General features: G+C 47.6%; 1 protein-coding gene across 5 annotated transcripts in view; it reads left to right on the top strand.

Moving 5' to 3' along the window:
• LOC139752068 (teneurin-a-like) overlaps nt 1–25,488 on the top strand; it is a 1,037,677-nt gene that overhangs the window by 320,323 nt on the left and 691,866 nt on the right. For all 5 annotated transcript variants that reach the window (XM_071667906.1, XM_071667907.1, XM_071667905.1 and 2 more), the window contains exon 2: nt 16,673–16,878. In XM_071667906.1, the coding sequence (XP_071524007.1) occupies nt 16,692–16,878 (187 nt within the window). In that variant the 5' untranslated portion in view covers nt 16,673–16,691. The remainder of the gene's footprint in view (nt 1–16,672; nt 16,879–25,488) is intronic.

Below are 25,488 nucleotides of genomic sequence, written 5' to 3'. Positions count from 1 at the left end.
TTGACCCACCTCACCGCCATGAACGCCGCGCATGACTGCATGCATCCTCGAATGACCATTCGCGCGTCGCTGCGTCCAAATGTAGGCAAATGTATATAACCCGATTTCGAGGTGAAGACTCTGTCATGTGCTAACACAGATGTGATCTGCCGGACCACTGACCTGTCCGCTGGGTCAACCACCAGCAGCTTCCCGTAGGAACGGACCTCGTTTCCAGTACATGGTACTCGCACGTCCGCACCGCTTGAATCCCGGACGCGGACAAAGTCCATCTTGGTTCACAGACACTTGGAATACCAAAGGAGCGAGTCTGCTACGGTGGTAGGTTGTCCAAGATGGTGTGTGTTTCCTCTCCCGGTCGCTCCGTGGCTTCCTTCATCCCCTAACCTCACTCATGTCCCCACTAGGACGAACGTCCGCAGCCTTGTTCGTCTGTCCGCGGCCTTGTTCGTCTGTCCGCAGCCTTGTTCGTCAGTCCGCAGCCTTGTTCGTCAGTCCGCGGCCTTGTTCGTCAGTCCGCGGCCTTGTTCGTCAGTCTGCTGCCTTGTTCGTCAGTCTGCGGCCTTGTTCTTCTGTCCGCAGCCTTGTTCGTCAGTCTGCGGCCTTGTTCGTCTATCCGTGGCCTTGTTCGCTTGTCCAGGGCCTTGTTCGTCAGTCCGCAGCCTTGTTCGTCTGTCCGAGGCCTTGTTCGTCAGTCCGGAGCCTTGTTCGTCTGTCCGCGGCCTTGTTCATCAGTCCGCGGCCTTGTTCGTCAGTCTGCGGCCTTGTTCGTCTGTCCGCAGCCTTGTTCGTCAGTCCGCGGCCTTGTTCGTCTATCCGTGGCCTTGTTCGCTTGTCCAGGGCCTTGTTCGTCAGTCCGCAGCCTTGTTCGTCTGTCCGCGGCCTTGTTCGTCAGTCCGCAGCCTTGTTCGTCTGTCCGTGGCCTTGTTCATCAGTCCGCGGCCTTGTTCGTCAGTCCGCAGCCTTGTTCGTCAGTCCGCTGCCTTATTGGTCAGTCCGCGGCCTTGTTCGTCAATCCACGCCCATATTATTCCCTCCACACCTATGTTCGTATGGTTGCACTCTTGTTCATGTGTCTGCAGCCTTGTTCATGTGTCCGTAGGTCTGCCTTGTCCTCGTGTTCGCTGCCATTTACATCATGTTGTCATCCTTGGTAATGGGTTTGAGGCCATTTACCGCATGTTCTTAACGGTTCTAAGGTCTTCATAACTGTGTCCGTGGCTCCTGATTCCGTCCGTGGGTCCATCGTCCGCCACTAGGTACAATGATCATCCGTCAAATTACGTGTTAGACTGTTTTCAAATGGTGTTACGAGAGAAGGGGAAGCTTTTCTGGGTAAAGAAGAAAACAGGTCGATTATATTGTGCTGGGAATGGTTAACAAAAGAGGGTGTGATGTACCGTCCTTCTTGCGCCCATAACACACACACACACACACACACACACACACACACACACACACACACACACACACACACACACACACACACACTCACTCCAGGACATGCATATTAACTAGGGATTGAACACCTGAGCCCCATTCTTTCCCAACCTTAAACACCCACACACAAACCTTCCGTCTCTCATCCGCTCGCCTCTCAGACCCTCCCACGCACAGCTCCTGCCTCACAAGATGCCTGGGAGGAGCGTCCGTCGATCGTGATATATACCGAGTGATCAGGCGACTCTTCCCTACTATGTGTGGAAGTTGTGGATGGTGTTTACCTGTAGGAGGTTCTCCCCGAGGGACGTCCCCTCCGTAGGACTCCCCAGGATGAGCATGAATAATGCATCTTGTAGGGTTAAAGGAAGCAGGGGGGAGGAGAATCATCGGTGGTTGCGGGAGTCTTAGGGGAGAGGGGTGGGTGGAGCCTAACACGAGTTTATGGGGAGTGGAGGAGGCAGGTGAAGAGGAAGGGGGAAGAGGGGGATAGATGGGAGAGGAAAGGGTTGAAGGAGTGGGAGGGAAGGAAGGAGAGGAGATGGGAGAGTGAAGGGGAAGGACTGTCATCACATCAGCCCTACCTGATGGTTCACGAGTCCTCAACGTCAATTACCTGAAAGTGTTTCCTTCAGAAAGATAACCTGGAGGTAATCGACCTTCATCCTCACTGTCTGATACACATTTGATTGTAGAACATCTGTAGAATGTATATATATATATATTATATATATATATATATATATATATATATATATATATATATATATATATGTGTATATATATATATATATATATATATATATATATATATATATATATATATATTTATATATGTATGTTTGTATGTATATACATGTGTATGGGGTGGGTTGGGCCATTTCTTTCGTTCGTCTGTTTCCTTGCGCTACCTCGCAAACGCGGGAGACAGCGACAAAGCAAAATAAATAATAACAATATATATATATATATATATATATATATATATATATATATATATATATATATATATATATATATATATATATATAATGTGTTATTTTACTTTTTTTTTTGTTTTTGTGCATTCGTTAAGTGTCAACGTTGTGTCGGTATGTCATGAGTCGTAATGATGTAGTGAACACCTGCCTGTCTCTCCTCCACCTAGGCTTGTTGAGGCATCACTGGCGCTGACCTTTTGTGATATTTTTATTTTTCCCCTGACTAAATGAGGTCAGTTTTCCCCCGCCTGTGGACCCTGTGCCCACGTATACCCCTGCGTTATATCATCATCATGACGATGGGACAAACATTGCTTGACCTTTTGTTACCTGTCATTGTTTTGCCTCTCCTGGATTGACTCTCCTTCCTGATTCAGTCAAGTTCTCTCTCTCTCTCTCTCTCTCTCTCTCTCTCTCTCTCTCTCTCTCTCTCTCTCTCTCTCTCTCTATATATATATATATATATATATATATATATATATATATATATATATATATATATATATATTCTCTCTCTCTCTCTCTCTCTCTCTCTCTCTCTCTCTCTCTCTCTCTCTCTCTCTCTCTCTCTCTCTGGTATGTATTCTCCTCCCCTGTCTGTCCACGGTGCTCACTTAACTTTCACGGTATTTATAACAAGTCTTCCCCGTCTTGAAATTTACATTTTCTTTTTTTTTTTCGTGGCTCTTACAGTACTTTCCTCCTCACGTTTTCCATTCGACCCTCTTTTATTGGAACAGCCACCACATTGCGTTGCATAACGAACGTACGTATGGGATTGCGAACTAAGACATGGTACCGTGCATAAACCACTTATACTGTCGCTCTCGTTTCTCTCACTCCGAAGCAGTCAGTTGTTTAAAGCATAATCCCGTTCTGTTTCACACAAACACCTACATGTGCAATAGCCAAGTTCCCCTTTTGTAAAATATACATACGACGAATTCTACATCTTCCATGTTTTTTTGTTTTGTTTTGATATATCCACTCTTTCCACTCGCCTACACGAATCCCCAGTTTTTACCCGTAGGTGTTTGCAGGCCACATTGGCAACGTTCGAGGTCACATGCATCTTTAGTGAGGATGAATATTTGCAGCGGAGGGTCGCTGAGCCCCAGCACAGCGGGGAGGGCTGTCAGGATCCCAAGAGTGGACGCTGTGTTGTCCTACCGTGGAGGAATGCAGTCTCATTGTTTTGCATCGTAATGTCGGCAGATGATTTATCCCTGGAGGACAACTTTGCGATTTTTGAGCTCGATGGAGTGTGTGTGTGTGTGTGTGTGTGTGTGTGTGTGTGTGTGTGTGTGTCCCTAGAGCACGACGGTACGACCCTTGGGTATGATGGGCCTGGCTCCTCCCTCACCTGACTGACCCTGGTGTAATGTCAGTGTAAGTGTTGGACTAGACGGACGGTACCATAGCAGTCGTTTGGAGTCGAATTTAGTAGTGGTAGTTTAAGTGTTGGGGTGATAAGGAATTTTTTCAGCAAGCTATTCACTTCCTGACATAATGCCAGAGCAGGAACAAATGCTTCTGAAGTCTACTCATCCCGCCTGAAGAAGCATAAAGAGTTAATAGAGAAGGTCCAGGTGAGGGCGACAGAACTGCTGTAGTAGTGCTGTGTAAGTGTTGGGGGTACACTATCAGTGTAAGTGTTGGAGTAGCCTTTGGTAATGTCACTGCTGTGAATGTTGGGGATAGACTTTACACTCCCATTAGAAGTGATGAGGTAGACTCACAGTGATAGTGTTGGGAGGAATTGCTTTTCCCTGACAGTGTCACCGGGAGTGTTCAGTATGTCAGGGAGTAAATCCCTCACCACCAGTAAACCATACGGTACATACCTCACCGCCGCCACCACACCCACCACACCAGGGGAATTTCCACCCCCCAAGTTATACCGCCGCGCCACACTGTTTACGACTGAAGATGTTTGGGTTGTAAGGTGCGTGTCTGAGTGTCTCATGACTAATGTCATTTTCACACATTTTATGTGGCATTCTTGACTGCTTATTACTACTGGGAGTCACAGTTCCCCTTTCCTGTTAGTCTCATCATTTCTCTTTAGTTTCGGTACATGCCTTCCTGATGGATTCAGCTGACCCTTTACCGGACCTCTGGTAGATTACCATCACCTCAGCTGCTGTAGCAGGTAGGCTCCGCTAGTGTCGAGCGAGACACAGAGTACGCTGCTGCACGGTGTTGTAAAGTGTGGTGTGTTGCGATGTTAATTGTGGTCATTACCGCGGCTTAGCAACCTACAGGATTCCTGTCTCAGAGCTCGGTAGTTGTCTCTGGAGACGAGGGGAGCCATGCAGATGCACACCACCCTGGGCCCTGCTGAAGGCCCTGTATTTTTCAAAGCGTCGCGTGATCTCCCAAACGGGGCTTAAAAATGTAGCCTTCATGTCGGCTCTCTGCAGGGGGACCCCTGTTGAAGATGATGGTCTCTCATGGTGGTGGTGGAATGCGTGTGGTCGACGGTCGATATGAGGCTCTGTGTCTGTGGTGATGGTCGTGGTTGTGGTGGACTGGGATCAGCGATTGGGGTGGTCAGCACTGATGGTCTGAGTGTTGTTTTTGTTGTTGTTGTTGTTGTTGTTCTGTGGTATATGATTGTAATGGGACGTAATTCTTTCTTTTCAGTGGTTGGTGGTGGTGCTCTGTGTTTTTCTAAGTGGTGGTTGATTTTGGTTGATGTTCAAGGTGATTTATAGATTGGTGTCTTATGTTTGTGGTTGTTGAAGTGGTTGTTATTTGTTGATGGTTTGTGGTCGTGCTTACTATTTACTCATCAGTTATGGAAGGGACTTATACATTGTGGTGATTTTGATAACTCGTCAGTCTGACCTTCTGTTGTGGTAGTGAGTGGTTGTTGTGGTAGTGAGTGGTTGATTGTCGTGGTGAGTGGTTGATTGTGGTAGTGATATTGTGTGGAGGTGACTTGTTTCCTTTTCGTAGTGTTATCATTTTTTTTTTGTAGTGATTGATTCTTATTTTTTCTTCAGTACCTGACTTGTTGCTTGTTGTGGTTGTTACTGGTATGTCAGCAGCTGTGGTTGTGGCAATAACCCATGGGTTGAGTTGGGGATAGTAGCACAGTATGATAGTACATAAAGGATTGGAATAATGAAGATTGTAATGATAGTAATGATAATGAATGATGAAATAAATGACTGATTATAACCAACAATAATGATAATGATGATAATAATAATGACTATGATAATAATTTAATAATAATGATAATAATGATAATGATAAACGGATTATTGGATAGGGCTTGCAGCCAGAGGTTGAAAAATATAGTGGGGACTTGCATACCATGAAGACAGTATGGCTCTGACACTCTTTGCTCAGACATGAATGGTTAGATAAGATGTTCGTAGTGGCTGGAATGGTGCTGTTCTTCTAGCGATCTATACGAGCGCTCTTGATTGGCCTCGAGACGGCCGTGGTGCCAGACTGCATCTTGGGGACTAGGGTTCTTTGGTGGCAGGAGGTGATGGAGGCAAGGATGATGCAGTAACTTCTTCCCAGACTTTTTCATGAGGTCCAAGTGATTGCTAAAGAGAGAAGGAGAGGAGAAGCAGCGTGTTTAGTGCCTCTGAAGACGATCTTGCAAGTCCTTTTCTTGGATAAGGAGGAAGACCAGGTGAGGGTGGCTTAAGTGAGTTTGGGAAGAATGACAGATGTGTAGATGTTTTTCTGATTCAGGCGCGGGGGAGTCCAAATGTCTTGGGTGTTCAGAGAACGTAGAGACCATAGCTGGAGGATGTGACGATGGCGCTGGCATTTTCCTTCCAGCTTAGTTTACCGTCCAGTGACACGCTGTAGAAGCTTGAGAGACTGAACAACTTGGAGTAGGGTGAGGCCTTGAGGAGACAGTAGGGGATGGGACATGTCTGGAGCCACTGTTAGTGTGTATTATTACTGTCTTAGCTTGTTTAGTTGATGGTGACGTGGTTAGTGGTGTCCACTTCTCGAGGTTGTTGAAAGTTGTTTTGAAGGATTGTGTCATCAGGAAAGTTGCTGTCAACGCAGGTCATCAACGAGAGTCTCATCAGCGTTGCTTCGTCGGACAGTTACATCCATTCAGACTTCGTTTATGAGGGAAAGGGATTACTGTGGTCCCAGCTTTGTGCTCTGTAAGACTCTATAGGTGTGGGAATAGAAGGTGGAGACGGCTCCTCCCAAGCGCTTAGCCTAGCCGCTCAGCTGAGGAAGTCTGTTAGCCATGGAATGAGACTTATCCGTTGCCTAGTGCTGATGACTTTGTTGATAATTATTATGGTTGGCTAGGCCAAATGCTTTGATGAAATGGATTATGATAGGCGAGAACCTGGGAGGCCTTTCGTCGCTCAAGGTAGCGGTAGATAAAAGTCTAAGAATCTGACGAGGCACTGGGCAGTAGAGGTCTTCCTATTGCCATTTGTTGAGAGTCTTTGGAACTGGCAATGTCTGTGTAATCCCAGTTAAATACAAAACTTAAACAGAGTAAGCTGGGGATCGGGATGATGGCCGTGGCTCGACACTCACCGAGAGACTGTGGGTTTGTTGACTCTGGTGTTGGGGAGACATTATGAGGTGTTCCAACTACTAGGGCGTTTTTGACTGATGGAAGGAGGAACTGACGATGGAATAAAGGGGTCGGCTATCTCAGGGAAGAACTTGTTATACGGTTTCACGGTTGAGACAACGGAAGTAGGTAAGCTTGTAGCTCAGTAGGGAGTCTAGCGGCGGGAAATCCTTCTTACTGACTTGAAAGGATGTAAGGTTTAGAGGGTAGGCTGGGAGGTGAGTGGCGTCATGGTAAAGGGAGTCTCTTGCAAGTGATAGCCATGTGGGCGTGCGTAAGTTGAGGAGCTTGATCATTGGAGAGGTGGCTGACGCACGCAGAGGAGGGAGTCTGCGTGTTCCGTTGCCCATGCCACCAGCTGATGCCTGACTGTATGGTTAGCACGGTTGTTGTGGTTGGTATATGTACGGGAGACGGTGCTACGCTAACTTACCTCCACCCGTCTCACGAGGTCAGAGAATAGCCTTCGTAATTATAGCCCTCAAAAGCATCAAGCTTTTCTATATATCTTTGATGTTAACGGCCGCGATGGTGTTTATGGCCGTTGTTTATGGTGGCGGGTGAGAGTTATGGCGATAATGGCGGTGGTTATGGTGTCAGGAGGTGTGGTGGTGCGTGACACGAGGGAGGAGGAGGTGGGGGGGCGGCGGAGCACCCGCTGAGTCCCGCAATTACCTTGATGCCTCACTAAGACCTGGGGTACTGTGTGGTGGTGCCGGCGGTGGTGGTGGCGGTGATGTTGGAGATTTTCTGGAGGTGGAGATTTCGTGATGGTGGCGTTTACGATTTGTCTTATTTCGATGTTGGTGGTGGTTTAATGTGTTGGTGTGATTTGGTAGTGGTGCATTAGTGAAGGTGATGGCGTGGTTATGGTGATGGGTGTTGGGGGATGAGGTCTCGTCGTTGGGGACGGAATGATGGTGAGGAAGACGATGGCTGCATGCGGGTGGGTCTTGTGTGAGGAGCTGGTGCCGTGATCCCTCTGGAGGCAGGGATGTGGTGGTGTCAGTGGCTGGTGTCGGTAGCCCCTATCGTTTGGTGGAGACCTGCGTGCTCTGTGGGGCCTTACTAGAGTTATGTTCCTGGTTGATAGTCAAGGGGTAACGTTGGATCGTTACAGAAAGCCTCAGTAGGACACAAGAAGTTTAATACAGGTATCTTCTCTTTATTGGCCAGCCTTAAAGAGGAGGATGAACGGCTGGATTAGCGGTATGTGAGTGATCCTGGCTTGAACAGGGGCCCATGAGATTCGCAGCAACAGGGACTCTATGGGATTCGTAGGTCGCAATGCTTGCGGTTATCGTCACGCGCTAGTCCTTCCTTGTGGCAGAAAAATATCTCGTCGTGAGTAATGGTTGAGTGAGTAATGTCGCTCATGGGTGGCATATTGTGGTAGGTACCCATAGGTAGGATGGTTGTCTATCACAGACCCACCATATATCCCACCCACTCCCCCTTCCTGCTGTCCACCCACCCACCCTCCCTCCCTATCTGCTGTCCACCAACCCACCCTCCCTCCCTTCCTGCTGTCCACCAACCCACCCTCCCTCCCTTCCTGCTGTCCACCAACCCACCCTCCCTCCCTTCCTGCTGTCCACCAACCCACCCTCCCTCCCTTCCTGCTGTCCACCCACCCACCCTCCCTCCCTTCCTGCTGTCCACCAACCCACCCTCCCTCCCTTCCTGCTGTCCACCAACCCACCCTCCCTCCCTTCCTGCTGTCCACCAACCCACCCTCCCTCCCTTCCCCTCATCCCCTGTCTACCTATTTCCTTCCCTCCCTCCCCCCTCCCTTGGTACCCATCTAACTTGCTACCTGTCCTTCATTCTATTCCCATCTTGCTAACCGCCTCCTTCCCTCCTCTCTCTCACCCCCCACCTCTGGTACCCACCGCCCTCCCTCCAGCTCACCCTCCCGTCTTCCTCCCTACTAACCAATCGTCCCTCCCTCCCTCTCTCCCTCCCCAAGGTAACAAGACAATGGGATCGTAATCTACTTACCTTCCTGCCGAAGGTGTTAAAGATTCCAACCACCACCAAGAACGCTCTCTCTCTCTCTCTCTCTCTCTCTCTCTCTCTCTCTCTCTCTCTCTCTCTCTCTCTCTCTCTCTCTCTCTCTCTCAGATTCTTTTTATAGCTTTTACTGTAATGAAATTCCACCGAGTGATGGAAGGACGCCCTGGAGAAACCTTTTAAGATGATCAACAGTGTGCCAAATGTGCCCCCCCCCCCCCTCTTGTTTACCTTGGCCAGGTGTTGTGACTGGGTCGTACTGGTGAGGGGTTCCTTCCTGGCTTCATTCGGTGTCATCTTGCTCATAAAGTTTTGAGTTTATTCTCTCCAAAATTCTCATGTGAGCAGCTATATAACGTGAGTATAAAAGACGTGCACAGTAATATGTATTGTGTGTGTGTGTGTGTGTGTGTAACTACCTACTTGTACTGTACGGGGAGGGAGTTTTACACTCGTGGGGCCCCATCTCTTGAACATTTTCTTCTGTCATACTTCTTAAACTTATGTATGGTGTGTGTGTGTATGTGTGTGTGTGTGTGTGTGTGTGTGTGTGTGTATGCGTATATATGTGTGTGTGTGTGTGTGTGTGTGTGTGTGTGTGTGTGTGTGTGTATTCTAAATTATCTAAAGATGTATTCATGTTTACACTAACAAATACGGCATTACTGATGTCTCACAGCTATTTCTTGATTTGTTGGTGCGCCGTAATGAAGGTTCCTGTTACAGCAGAGTAACTGCACACCATCATCCTTAAGGACCTTGGCCGTAGCACCATGACCTTCACCCCAGCACCATCACCCCATGACCTTCACCCCAGCACCATCACCCCATGACCTTCACCCCACCCCAGCACCATCACCCCAGCACCATCACCCCATGACCTTCACCCCAGCACCATCACCCCATGACCTTCACCCCAACACCATCACCCCATGACCTTCACCCCAACACCATCACCCCATGACCTTCACCCCCTGACCTTCACCCCAGCACCATCACCCCATGACTTTCACCCCAGCACTATCACCCCAGAACCACCACATCGCCCCTGTTCCTCCTCCTCCTCCTCCTCTTGGTGGTGTCTTCTGTCTTTCCCAACATCTGGCTCTTCAGTAGTGCCCCCCTTCCCCCTTCCTCACTCCCTCCGTCTGGGCTTCGCTAGCCACCTGCAGCCGGTGTGGCCGTGGGGCACGCCAGCTGCTTGCTGGTGTTAAGTGATCATAGGCTTCCACAGATGGTCGGTCTTCCTTCCTGCAGCCAGACACCTGTGTAGACCCAGAACTCTCCTCCCTGGAAAGAAGGAAATCATCATGAAGCTTGCTGGAAACCTCGAGAGACGGAGGGGTTTTTCCAGTCGGTGTTGAGGACTCGTGTAGATGTCGTGTCGTGTAGATGTCATGCAGTGAGAGAGTGGCTGGTTTGGTATGTGTGTTGCCATTCTCTCAAGACTGTTCCATCAAACCCCTCGATTTCATATTTGGCTGTCCCACTCTTTTTTCTTTCTCCTTGTTTTTTTTTTTTTTTTAAAGAGAGATAAGTCAGTCACTGCTTTCTTTAGGCACTTACTCAGTGACGCACGTGAATGGAAGGAAAGCATTACGAACGAGGATTTCACCCCACGTTCCATGACAAACGAAAATTCAAGTGACTTAGTAATGCTGTCACGTGTGACGACATTCACACTGAAAATAAGTTTAGCCAGTACGGCATCTTCTTATTTTGTCTCGATACTTTGGTAGATTTTCTTTAATTTCCTTTCCTTTTCAAGTACTTTATTACATACTTTTTAAGTACCTCACGTGACATATCGGGGAGCTGTAGTCACACACACACACACACACACACACACACACACACACACCCGGTGACAGAGAGGGCTGTGTTTCTCTCGATGAGACAAGTGGATCGTGGGAGGGAGTTGGTGGTGTTTGAAGCAGTGAGCCGACCTTGTTGTTGATACCCCGGCCACGGCTGCCGGCCGGTCCCAAGGGCCTCAGGCGGGCCAGGCCAGGGGAGGTCTGGATTACCTCCACGTCCAGTGTGGTCCCCAGGGCACCTGGTGACGTCTAACATGGTCTCCAGGCCACCTGGTGACGTCCAACATGGCCCTCAGGGTACCTGGTGGCGTCCAACACAGCCTCCAGAGCACCTGGTGACTTCAGGCAAGGCCTCTTAGAATGCCTGGTGACGTCTGTTACGGCCTCCAGGTACCTGGTGATGTGCGGTTCGACACGCAGGACGCCTGGTGATATCCAGCACTCTCTTCCCCCCCAGTGCAACTGGTGACGTCCAAGAAGGCCCTTAGGGTACGTGGTGACGCCTGACACTCCTGAGGGCACTTGGCGACGTCTTCCTAGTGGAGGTGTTGGCGGCTGAATCCCTGAGCGAGGGAGTACGACGTGTCGTTCAGCTCCCCGATGTGTCTCTGTCTGTCAGGGTGTCTGTTTGTTGCGTGGTCGTCACGACTTGTTTGTTTTGGCTGAGGGACGCCTTTACACCCTCCATGACAGGGGAACAGTTCTCTGAAGCTGAGATTTTTTTTTGGAGGATGTTTTTCCCGTTCCTACACCACCTCCCCTCTCCGCAGGACCTCCCCATTCCACCCCACACCGCCTCCACTCACTACCTCCAGCCGTCCCTCCTCACCCTCACCCAACCCACGCAGTAACAACACAGGGAATTACCCTCTCCACTCCATGAGGTCGACATGATTGCTGCGTTAAACCCGGTGACACAGTTCGACTTCTGGGCTCGCCGCAGGTCAAGGCTAAGTTGACCTCTCTGCTGAGTAATGAAGTATAAGCTGTTGTATTAAAGAGAATAAAATGCCCTGAAGACTTTTTTTATTTCAGTGTTAATTCCTTGCGCGCGACGGTACGACCCCGTGTATGACGGTGTAGTTATCATGCCTAAAGGTCGTGCCGTCGTGCTCAAGGGTCGTACCGTAGTGCTCAAGGGTCATGCCGTCGTGTTCAAGGGTCGTACCGTCGTGCTCCAGGGTCATGCCGTCGTGCCCAAGGGTCTTACCGTCGTGCTTAATGGATTAATCGTATATTTACATATCTTGTTTTGGGTAATTACCTTCTCTTGCTGTACTGGGAGGGATTTTTTTTATTTCTAGGGTCCCCATCTCTTAAACCTTCTCTGCTTTCATAACAATTTTTTTTTAATTTCTTTATGCTGTCTGTCTTTTACATGTACTGGAAGTACTTTATGTGTGTGTTTGTGTGTGTGAGTGTGTGTGTGTGTGTGTGTGTGTGTGTGTGTGTGTGTGTGTGTGTGTGGTATGAAGTTCTTGGGGGGTATTAAGATTTCATCATATGACGTATGTTTATTGCCTATTTAGTAATGCATTTATCACCATTAAAGCAAAAAAATAACATTACATTATTGAGCCTTTTGATGAATATTCAGCCGTTTATCATGGAGTAGAAAATGACATTATATATTTTTTCTTGGTTACCGAAAGAACTCGAGCGAAAAGCTTAATGATTAGGTAAGCTCAGATATATGACATGTTGCTCGATGGAACGCAAGGCGAAAAGCTCAAAGGATTTTAGGTGCAAAGCTTCAAGCGAGTGTAGGGAACAATGGAGCAACAGACACTCGATCTTCTAATGTAAGACAGCTTGTGACTTGGGTAATTGTTCCACTCCCTCGCTCACCTCTAGTAGCAAAAAAAGGGAGTTATTTTCATCCTTGAATTTCCTTGTGACATTAGGTCCTCTCCTGAGGGCCGTGTTGTTATGGGTGGGTAGGGAAGGATGGCTTGGCCCCGCGCCACATCACCCAGCCATTGTTCTGAATCTCCTGTTAACGTACGCGCGTACAACCTCAACATGGAGCTTTCCGCTTGGAGACGGAAGGTTGTGGTACTGTATCCTGGGTTGTGGAAGGCTCGCTATTCTATTCTGTGGTGAGTAAATCCGACCTATTTACGTGGTCATTATTATTAGGTAAGCCAAGGATCCCCCTTCCCCCGTTTATGGGGTTCTTGCATCTTTGAGGCTGCGTTTCGCGTAGGAGTGGAGTAATGGAGGATTCTGTGGAGGGAGACGAATCTTGACGACGGTGTAAGACGTTGGTCCTCCTTAGAAGTCCATATGACGTCTGCCGGCGAGGTAACGCTCGGAAACGTACGAGGGATGGCCCATCCCCTCATACACTGATTACGTAAGTTTCATCGCTCGTATTGCGTTACTTGCGAGGCATCATTCATTACGATTAGTTAGTACTTTCTCAAGGAGCCCAGCGGGCGTGGTGATGGGGCCTGGCCATCTCTCACGATGCATGAGAGTGTACGTCAATTGACGTTTGCCAGGTCACATCTCTTTGTGCTGTGGTGCCCGTACGACAGATCACATCTCTGAGCACTTTACTGCCGTGTGACAGGTCACGTCTGTGAGTACGATACCATGATTGCCTTTGCTATGCTAAGTACTGTATATATATTGTGTTTATAAGTACCCAAGTCCTTGTTCCCCCAGCCTGTTTAACACTCGCGTCCTGATTACATGTCCTGGTTTGTGCTGCCTATTCCACCCTTGGCAACTATTGTAATTTTTTTTCATTACAGCATTGTGCAGTGTACCTTGAAGTGCATAATGTATTTCTGTTGCGAGTGTCGCAAGTTAGCAGCCTTCAGTCGCGCCTGGGAGCCAGGCAGGAGAATGACTTCCAGGGTCCAGGACCAAGCGTGGGTCTGTGTGTGTGTGTGTGTGTGTGTGTGTGTGTGTATCTTCATTGCAGGTTAGGCGGCGGCCACACAGATTGTTGTCACGTCCCCCGGTGCATAGCTCCTCCCGGATCAATAACTCGGGCACGTCAGGGGAGAGATATATGAGGGGTGATAGTGTGTACCTCCTGGGTGTTATATTGCTGTCAGGCCTTAGCATAGTCCCTGGGTGATGGTTAGTCCATGAGGTTGGTCGGGTACGTGGAGGGAGGGGTGCGTGGAGGGAGGGGTTGGTCGTGTTCTGTCCTGGTAAAGGGGGTGAAGGGGTGCTCATTTCCGGTCCATTGATAGGGGAAGGGGTGGTTATGAGCAGCCCTACGAGTAGGATGCAATGGTCTTTCATGGTCTGTGAGTGTGTGTGTGTGTGTGTGTGTCTGTTTGGAGTTGGGGTTATTCAAAGTTGTATGTTGGTAATCCACAAACGTGGTGGAGGATGGAAGGATCCATTCTTAGTCGATACACAGTGGGAGATTCCTCTCCTAATGGCATGCCATATGGTTGTTTCGGAGGTTTTCTACTACCCCTCCACAGCTCGGTGTGAGAACTTACCTTACCTTACCTTACCTTACCTTACCTTACCTTACCTTAACAGTGGTTTTGGGAGCTCATGTTCCCGTGCATCTGGGTCTGGGACCTCATCCTTACCTTACCTTACATGTTTCTGGGGAGTCTTTTTCCCACAGTTGGGTCTGGGACTTTACCTTCCCTTACTTTATACCTTACGACGGTTTCGGAGGCGTTCTGTCTCCAGAGCTTAATCTTAAAGCAAACTGCTCCGTTTAGGCGTGGTGTTTCAAGGCCCTGGCTTATATAGGTCCATATATCAGTCACCCTTGGTGGATCTGATACGCTTCAGATTGAGCAAGGAAGAGCGGGAAGTGCCTGGGAGTTGGGGGGAGGGGGGTGTCACACACACACACACACACACACACACACACACACGCACACACACACAGACCATCAGCCTCTGGTGTTCGTAAGGACAAAACAACCTTCAGGGTAAATGACACAGATGATTCTGTGTCGTATCGTCATCGCTGCAGGAGAAACGAGAGCGGCAGGAAACGGTCTGATTTGTTTCATCATAATGAAGTCTCCGTCAGCCATCGATCCTCGTAGGTAGGCAGTACACACTCTCTCTCTCTCTCTCTCTCTCTCTCTCTCTCTCTCTCTCTCTCTCTCTCTCTCTCTCTCTCTCTCTCTCTCTCCCACACCGTTTTCTCAGTCACGTGATGATGTTCCCGTTACCACAGTTTCCCGTGTGAATCCACCCACCCTCCTTCCTCCAGTATGGATGGTGTGGAGGTGATCTCTCATGGTCGGTGCTCGAGCATGTTGGGCGGCTGGGGTTGCGGGTTGTGGGAGGGTAGTGGGGCGGCTCATGGTCACGACAAGGTCGAGGAGGAGTTAGGAGGAGGAGGAGGAGGAGGAGGTGGAGGGGAGACAGCTTTGCTCCTCCGTAGTGGGACATCAAAACCTTGTCATGGAATTTGAAAGGAAAGTCACAGTTGATTTGATTTATTATTAGCAACAGCAGACACAGAACCTCCTTCCTCCGCTGAAGTTCCCGCTTGAAAACAAATAATTTTGCTCTGTCTTTTGCGATATTTTTGTCAGTTTGTGTATTCAGTCTTTTGTTCTTATTGTTTATTGCAATGTTTTTGCTGGTGTGACATTTATCCATTGTTGATCAAGGTTGTGTTTTCGTGTACTATATATCTTTTAGTAGGTGTGTACAGATCTTTTTTATCGTTTTAAGAACGTACCATTACGATGATTTTCTCTTTTACATAATACGGGTGTTTTTATCATCAGATTCTGGTATAACCTATTTCAGGCTCAAGAAATATTAGGATATAAGTTTACCTTAATTATTACCAGGAGTAAAATGTCAGTATACCCACGTATGCTTGGAAGAACAGGAGAATATTAATATGTTCTCGTGTAATAAAGAAAAAAAAATAACCTGAGATTCCATGCATGTGTTCCATGTTCCCAGAAGAGAAACCTATCCGTCTCATTCCAGGAAAAGTCGTCCTGGATAATTCATATTATTTTATAATGGCATCTCAGCAACCTCGTCTCTGCCACCCCGTTCGTGGAGTCCCTTGGGAAGAAATGAAATTGGATTCTTTAAAAGTTGAAAGCATGTTGGACTGAATTGACGGTATGGAGTTTTGGCAACACTGCGGCTGGAAGGCCGTCGAAGGTAGTTTTTGGAAAAAGAGGCGAGAAGGGTGGTTGAGGGGGGTGTAGATGTTGGAGGGAGGCAAGGGTACCTTTTGGAGACTGGAGTGGTGGGGTGATGTTTTGGAGTCGTACGGGTAGTGGTTCGCAGGATACTTGGTGGAGTAGATGATGAGGATTAGATGGCTTAATTAACCCCCTTCAAACACGACCCTACAACTCCTTAAACCATGACAACACACACGGTCAGGGGTACACACACGGTCAGGGGTACACACACGGTCAGGGGTATGATAACCCAGCCTCAGATGGTCAGGTCAAGGCCGAGCGAGCCATCATTCCCAGCTGTGCTTCCCCTTATCCCTCTCGCTCCGCAGACACCCCCTCCTCATCGCTCATTTCTCTCTCACCGCAGACTCGGGGTCTTCATCTCCCAGAAACACATTACCTTGATCCCTCCACATACCCGTCCTCCCGGTGCTCGCCACACGTCCCCCATTATCCAAATTCACACCCACCAGCCCCTTCCAGCATCTTCCCACCTGACTGGTCTCGGGGGAGTCCGCTTTGGGAATATTGACTGCACAGTGTTATTGTGGTCCAAGGCTCGTGTCATTAATGTAAGCGGTGAGGTGGCCTGTGTTCTCGCCTGCTTACTGCATGTATGTGTAATGATCCCGTTATTCGCGTTCCCTGTGATGTCCGCGTCATCTCACTCCATTTCTCTCTTCTTTTCAGATGACTGTTAACCGATGAAATGGAATCTGAAGGCCGCACTAGGTCGGGGGCCAATCGCAGTAGTAGTAGGCGAGGCCCGCGTTCTGATTGGCGGAGTAGCAACCAATCGGGCGGTACCAACTCCTCCGCCAATCAGTACTCCTCCAGCGACGAAGAGTGTGACGTCAGAAACAGTGGGCGGGGCTACCGGGCCTCACAGAGAACAGGTAAGCGGGTCTTCACTTTTCACATTCAAAGATTTTTTTTTACCCCGTTGTTTAAATATATATATATATATATATATATATATATATATATATATATATATATATATATATATATATATATATATATATATATATATATGTATATATATATATATATATACATACATATATAAACTCACTTTTACTTGACAAGAGTACAGACTCGTCTGAAAACTTTTCGCTTGAAAGATGTCCACCTGTCCTTGATATTGAGTCCTGCAGCCATGGACTGCCGTAGCCCCAAGAAAAACAGGTCTTAGGGTAACACCAGAATCCTTTCAGAAAGGAATCCTGATATATATATATATATATATATATATATATATATATATATATATATATATATATATATATATATATATATACAGTGTGTTTGTGTGTGTGTGTGTGTGTGTCTGTGTTTATTATCTATATGCGTCAGCACCACAAAAGAACTGTCCTTGCGTCAGGTAGGGATGCAGTGCGGAGAGCAAGTGTATGAACAGCCCTCGAGATTGCGTAAAGGGAGGGTTAAAGATACTGCCACGTAGCGCTTCACATCCTTCGCTCTGGGAACGCATGACCAACTGGGAGACGCTCATCTGCTCGTAGGGCAAGAGTCATTTACAGGAACGGTGAGGTAGAGGGACTGGAAAATCCTCAGTTAAAGCAATATGTCTTTTCTGTCCCACTTCTGCAGTACCATACCTCTCATGGTGTTCATTTGGTTCCTCGCCTCATGCGCAACAAGGGATAAGCGACAGCTTAGCTTTACTTGTACATTCACCAGGTTCTTCACGAAGACTTTAAGCTTCTCTCGCAGGAAAACGCGATCGCCGGAGCCTCAAGTTCACAGAGGAATGGTCTCAAGGTGTATTGTAGCAGCGGCCGAACTGGACACGAATTAGCCGACCCCCCCAAAGGTTCATGATTACCAGTGGTGGCTTCGCTGAACAGCTTTTCCCACTCTTCTGATCCTTACCTCAGTCGCATGGTGGCCTTCCGCCCCACTCTTCAGTTAGGGGTGGAGTGCTGGCCGAGAGAAGCGTGGTTTTTACACATATATTGACTTGTATCTTAAGAAGTTCTGCTGTTGCAAATGAATTTTGTCCTACGTCTGGCAAAAGTTGTCACTCATAGTTAGTTCACAGTCTTGCTTGCCGATGGTAATGCGGTATTTAGATAATTACATCACGTTTTCTTTGTGTTCAAAAGAAAAGAGAAAACGTTGCAAGGTATGTGATCCTTAGGTATTCTTTACAATTTTCGTGTGTTGATAGATGGATTCTGTATGTTGCCCGGATGCATAAAAAGAAGGCAAGTATATATTGCTTATGGTTATCGAAAAGTAGGATATAGCTATGAATAATTTCAGCATCATCTTACGTAGCGATTACTGTTGAATGGAAAGATATGTTATCAGGAGAATGCAGAACAGTACGTGACCAAGGCAGGACCCAGGTAGTTGCGTCTGTGTCACACATGACTTATCTCTCTATACAGCTGTGTTGGTACTTCTCGCTCGCACGGGCAACTGGGAAGTCTTGTGTATAAGCTCTTGGTGAGGTACTTGGATAGAAGTTTATACGATTTTTTTCCCAAAAGTTATCTGATTTGTTTTCAGAATTGGTTCTCATCATTCGTTATTTAAGTACCAGCAAGTTTATTGTGTTTGAGTTTTTTTATTTTGAGAAGCATTGCAAACCTGCAAACGTCTCCTGCGGATTAGGAGCTTAACTAGAGTCTGTCTTGGCCAGAACGTCTTTCCAGACGTGTTTGTTGAGTTTTACAATAAAATGTAAATGATTTGTGGATTATTTGGTATGTTGCAGCATTGATAGAGTCATTTACTCGTCGTTTACACCATTTAACAATAAGCGTCATGAAATGGCTCCTGCAATATTTACGAGAATCATATCCACACAGTAAGACATCCGCATTTCTGCACCTGACCTTCCTGGGCTTGTATGATAAGATTATCCGTAGCAGATGACACTCGAACTGGTGTGCGTCCACGTGGCTAACTGTTGAGTAGAACCGTCTGTCAGTGTGAGCTTTGAACGCTGGACAGATGCAGGGTGAGGTATGTGTCTCCCTGAGGTGAGGTGCACGAGTGAAGTACCTCACATCTGTCTGATGTGAGGTACATGTCTTTTTGAGGAAGGTACTTATTAAAGGCAGGTACGTGTCTGATTGAGGTGCGCATCTGAGGCAGGTGCGTGTATGAGGTGAGGTACATGTGTGAGGTAGGGCTAGTGTCTCTCTAAAGCGAGGTACGTGCCTAAGGCGAGGTTTCTGGCTGGGTGTTGTCGCCTGGCGCGGTGTGGGCGAAGCTGGTGAGACCAGTAGACAACAGAAATAATGTGCGTCGGCAGTGAGGCTGCATAAATCCGTCGGTCCGTTAATTCCTCAATTTACAAGTGAATGAAGTGTCCCTTACTGAGATATGAATATTGCAAAGATTTATTAGCATAGTAACGGCAGCAGCACACCGCCAGGGCTCCCCAGAGTCGGGAGGAAAGTCGGCAGGTGTCCTTCGGTAGCAGTAAGGATACCTCGCTGCTACACAGGTGTAGGTGGGGTATCAGCCACGCACCTCAGGTTGGGATGTAGTAACGGAATGGTCAGATCATTCGAAGGTGTGTCGTCTTGATTCGTTATCCCACGTTGGATCGGGAGGTCTTCTACCTCACCTTCGCTTGGTTCTGGAACCTTATGAACCTTATGATGGTCCCAGAGGTCACCTGCATCCTCAGCTGGGTCTGGAACCTTCCCTTACCTTGCGTATATGTTACGATGGTTCCGGAGGTCTTCCCTCGTCTCTCTCTCTCTCTCTCTCTCTCTCTCTCTCTCTCTCTCTCTCTCTCTCTCTCTCTCTCTCTCTCTCTCTCTCTCTCTCTCTCTCTCCCCACCACCACCACAGCTCGGTCAAGGAACAAGCTGTCTTGCTGCTTCTCAGGCTTTGCCAGGTTGTTCGAGTCTGGAGCCCGTAGAGGCTCACGTCATCACCATATTCTGACTAGTCTGGTACCCCCCTGTGTAGGCAGGAGTACAATAATCCTTACAGGAAGAGGTCGCAGGGGCTGTTTTAGCGTGTGTCTCGGCCGGGCCACCCGAGAATTGATTAAGTATGACCACGTTGATGGGAACGCCATCATTTTTCTCTTCCTCATTGACTTTCCATTACGCCCCGGTAAAAGTACCGCACGCCGAGTATTTACACAGGATCCCTTTTTTTTTTCTTCTTCTTCTTCTTCTTTTTACGAGGATGGCTTTCGAAATGATGTGCGCTTCCGATGAAGGCCTTCGGATCGCGGCAGATGTTCAAGAAGTGGATGTTGTATAAAAAACGAGGAGAATAATGCCTTTAATTATATTCTATCAGCCAAGGACAAAGTATCAGGGAGGGCCCGACTCCCATCCTTCGGTGGGAATATAGAGCCGGTGGAGACAATTTGCATATTCATTGGCTAAGAATTTGACGAAAAAGTATGGAAAAGTTTGGTTTTTTTGGGGGAAAAAAGGTCTTATTTTGTGTGTGTGCGTGTGTGGGACGTATTTTCACTGAGGTAGGCACGTGGACTCTCTTTTCACGGGGTAAAAACTACGGGATTTGTGATACGGGTGTTGTGGTCGGGGGCGCTGGCATCTGGGGGTCATTGGCTGGTCACTGTCGAGGCAGGGACAACTCCATGCTGTACACACTGCATGGCTCCCCAGCGTGGGACGAAGAGGGCGCCGTGTGCCTTTGAGACTGAGAGCAGATGTAGAGGACTGGGATGCCGAACACCTTAGAGCAATTGAGAAATAAAGCTTGGCTTGCTTTTCACGCAATAGGATGTTTCTATGTTTTGGACTTAGTCTCTTGAATCCGTGATATGTAATGACAGTATATCCGGGCTTAGGATATGAGGGGAATGATGAAGGAGACGGGTAGTCCTCGCGAGACGGTGTTCCACACTCACCAACCATCTCCTGGTATTGGCTATCGTCTGTCTCGGTTTTGATCGGCTACTTTCTCGCGATCGGTGTCTCCTGCGGTGTGGGTTGCTTGTTTGCAAGATAGGACTCGCTTCTACCTGGCTGGTCTAGCGTATTGAGACACCTTAATTCAGAAACGTGAGATTTAAAGAAGTGTCACTGCTCGCTTAAGAGGGATTATCAGCCCTCGTGTTTTTACGTGGGGTGGATTTCCGTGTTTTAGAATTGACTGTTAGGGATAAGCCTTCTTCAGTGAGTACCAAAGCTTTTTTTTAGACCTACTGTGTTTTTAAAGTATGTTAACTTTATATATATATATATATATATATATATATATATATATATATATATATATATATATATATATAGGTGTGTATATGTGCGTGTGTGGACCACCCACATACATGAGTATGTGGGTGGGTTGGGCCTTTCTTTCGTCTGTTTCCTTGCGCTACCTCGTTAACGCGGGAGACAGCGACAAAGTATAATAAAGAAAATGAATATATATATATATATATATATATATATATATATATATATATATATATATATATATATATATATATATATATATATATATATATATAATTTCAGTTCGTACCTTCATGATTTTTCACCGTGAAGGCTTTCAACACGAGTGAATAGAATGCTTATTGATCGCCAATTACGCCGGTGGTGTGAGGGAGCCTCGGTCCCCGAGCGTGGCGCGCCGGCCTGACTCTAGTCCCCCTCCCCGTGCTGCTCGGTCAAGGGTTTACACAAGATGGTTGTGAATAGCGAAGGGGGGGAGGGAGGAGGAGGAGGAGGGAGGCACCCCGACTTCTGGCTGGAACTCTTAAAGAGGAAGGTTGTGGCCTACTCTAGCTTGTCAGGGAAGAGAGAGAGAGAGAGAGAGAGAGAGAGAGAGAGAGAGAGAGAGGTGTTTGTATGTGTTTCATTTCCATACGAGCGATTTCCAGTCCATAATGACATCCTTACTTGACCGAAACAAGTATGAAACAAGTGTGAAATGTCTTCCTTGTGTTGCATGTCACGTTATATCCGTTAAATGCAACGTGTTCACATCCCGTCTCTCAACACAAGACGTATGGGTGTGTTGCTTCCAATTTGACGTCGATGTTCACTTCACAGACTTTTTTTTCGACGTGTTGTTTTGAAGGCAGTCATTTAGTCACCCTTTCGTGGGCCAGGTGTGGTAAAACGTGTAATGGGGTCTGTTAGTGACCTGTCTTTTTTTTTTTTTTCGGAGGTCTACTGCCCCCACAGCTCAGGCTAAGTCCAAGCTGTAAAGTTAAAATCTTGTTCAACCAAGCTGTTGGAAGCTGCGGCCTCAGAAGGCCCAGGTATTCGCCACTGGTGTAGGTGTGCGGTGGGCCAGAACAGTGCTGGTCAGTTCGCCGATGTGTGTGTGTGTGTGTGTGTGTGTACAGTGTGTGTGTGTGTGTGTGTGTGTGTGTGTGTGTGTGTGTGAGGCCATCATGGTGGTGTCACCAGCAGGTGGCATTGGCCACCTCTTCTTTAAGGCCTTAATTAACCTGCAGAACACGTCGGTGTATACCGGCCACTGTATGTTGTTTGGCTATGTGGAGGACATCCAGCAGTAGCCCCTTCCATCAATAGTGTGGAGAGCCTCATGACCTTTCCCGCCAAAGGTCAGGGCGATCTTAAACATCTGGAAACCTTTGTTCCTCCATCCCGTTGTCGGGAAATGTCTTGGGGCGCCCCAGTGATGAGGCCACGCGTATCATTTATTACTCGTCCCGCACAAGAACACATCATCTGTCTTTTGATATGCGTCGGAGCAAGTTGCTGGTAATTGTTCCTTTTTGGCGACGTCGTGCCTTTTGCCGGTCGACGTCTTAAGAACCTCAGTGACGGAGGAAGGGGAAACACTTTTCCTCCTGCGACTCTTTACATGTCGTAGTGGTTAACTCCTCCCGCTCGGGTGCACTGCCTAACCCGAGAGCCAATTTGCCAAGTCGGTTGTCAGTAGCTTAGGAAGAACGATTTCAGTCTGTTAAGAGTCGCTGTCGCCATACTCGAGCGCAGCTCTTGGTGAATATGAAGAAGAATCTTCGAACTCCTTGTTACTCAAGGGATGGACTCATGGCCCGTTGACGGAATATTCTTTCCACTGTTTATTGGTTATTATTATTGACGTGAAGAGTTGGTTAGTTGTGTCCACATGGACTTTCAAAGCCCCTCACTTGCCACACTGAACCCCTGGTTCAAGTGTTGAGGGTAATGTTGAAGGCCATGTGAGCTCTCACTGTGCGTAAGGCTCCTGACGTGAGAGTAGAAAGTTTCGCCATTGCGTGTAAGCATTGATCATTGTGGCTACCGGTATGACCATTACTCGACTGTGCGGTAAATCGTTCACATCGAGCAGCTGTTTGAATATAGCCAGGTTTTTCATTGATTATTATTAATGGTGTAATTACAGGAGTTATGACTGAACAGGCATTTCTTCGTGAGAGACTCCTTTCTCCTGTGAGCGCACGTTTACACACACACACACACACACACACACACACACACACACAACTCGGGCATGGTGGTGGTGGTAGTGCTTCCGCCCCCCCTCCCTCCCACATCATCCCTTTCCCTCCATAACCAAACCTTAGCGTCCCCCTTCTCTTACCCCCCCTCCACCCCCACCCGTTACATAACGCCACCGTGTTACACCGACGCCTCCCGCAGACATTGTACCAATCTGCATATATATAATATATTCAGAGTCGTTGCGCTTGGAATTCAATTTGAGATGGGTCGATGATGGCTTGAGTAGACGTATGGGAACATCTATCCTTCTCTCCCCCACCCCCGTCCCATGGAGTGGCTAGGGCAAGGATAGTCAAACCTTTAACCCCGCCATTGAGAACGACGTGTGTACGACCCTTAAGGACGATAGTGCGAGCCCCTGGTTACGGTGGTCTGGGGAAAAGCCAATCCATCATATTCAAGGGTCGTAATGATTGTGAAAAGTGTCTGAAGACGTCAAAGTAGCCACCCCTTATTTTGTATTTGGATGTACATATGTGCTAACGATTCCTTGATAAGTCTCGCCGTCATGTCACTGTAGAAATGAGACTTGTAAGGAGTCATACACACATCATTTACCCTCTATCTCTTGTGATTTAAGCATAACCTGTACCTCATGTACTCGTGTCATCAACCTACCCATCAGTGTGGATAGGTGAGCTTGTAAGAAGGGTCCTTGGGAGCCGTGTACCTAGTTGCCTGGTTGGCTGTATCGAGAACGTGAGTGTGGCGCTAGATGCTGGTGAGGAATGGAGGAGTTCCCTGTGTCGTGGAATCAGGAGAGTAGGTGGTACTGACGATAGATGGCGGGGATGCGGCGGAGATTTAGTAGGTGTAAATTGACGGTAACTGTGAGACATGTAGGGTCAGATTGAGGGTTCGGCCTACGGTTGGTGGAGGGGAGGAGGTCGGAGGGAGCAGGGAGGTGGGGTTCGTGGTCTCGAGGGAGGAGGAGGGAAGGTAAGAGTACTCCATGGCCATGTGGGAGGGGATGAACAGGAAGTTTAAGGGTGGTTAATGGCCCTAAGGGAGGAGGGAGAAGACTGGAGCTGGTATATGGCTCTGAAAGAGGAGTAGGGAGGCTAGGGGTGATTCATAAACCTTTGGAAGGATTAGGAAGGCGTAAAGATGGTCTGCGGTCCTGAGAGAGGAGCAAGAAGGCTAGGGCTGGTCCGTGGCCCTGAGCGACTATCAAGGAGGCTAAGGCTTGTCCATGGCCCGAAGAGAGGGAGAGTGCGGTTAGGGACGCTCCATGGCCATTGAGGGAGGAGCAGGTAAGGAGGAGTTATATATGTGTCCAGGTAAGTGATTCTCCTGGAGGAGAAGGAATGTATATTTCCCATCGCCACTGCTCCTGTGGCCCGTTGATTCATCATTTGTGTCCGTGTCTCCCGGTAACCCATACATCATTAATGCATCTGGAGATAATCTCACAAGAGTATCTCTGGTATACGTATCAGTATGTCTTTAGATCAATCCCTCGCCAAAGTATATCATGTTTATGTATCAGCATTCACAGGGTTCTTGAGTTTCTGTAATGTCTCCTGGCAATACATACATCACTCATAGATAATGACAAGGAATTCTCCTATTTGTACATCAGCATTTACATTATCATTCAGAATTACATAAGTTTTCACCGAGTCGTATTTTTGTCAGTGTTTTAAGAGGGCCGATTGATCTCTCGTCTGCCCATGAAAATTTCAACGCTAAATGAGCTCTTGTGCTTCTTGGCTGCCTACACACACACAAATTATTTTAATGATTTTCATTTTTTATATTTGACTGTCGTGTTAGTTTATATTTTTAATTCACCGTGGAAGAGAAAGGGAAAGAGTGGGATCATTTTGTATCGATCAGTGAGTGAATGGATGAATCACTGAGTCAGTTAATTAGACAGTCAGTTAATCAGGTTTTCAGTTAATCAGACAGTCAGTTAATTATTCAGTCAGTTAATCAGGTAGTCAGTGAATCAGGCAGTCAATGAATTAGTTTGTCAGTTGCTGAATCTGTAGGAAAGTTGATAACTGAATAATTCAGTGGTTATTATTGGTCATTAAGTGACTGAAT

This window comes from Panulirus ornatus, chromosome 12 (genome assembly GCF_036320965.1).
Source record: "Panulirus ornatus isolate Po-2019 chromosome 12, ASM3632096v1, whole genome shotgun sequence".
NCBI classification, from domain to species: Eukaryota; Metazoa; Arthropoda; class Malacostraca; order Decapoda; family Palinuridae; genus Panulirus; species Panulirus ornatus.
Note: the sequence above shows the minus strand (reverse complement) of the source record. Positions and strands in the feature narration are given on the sequence as shown.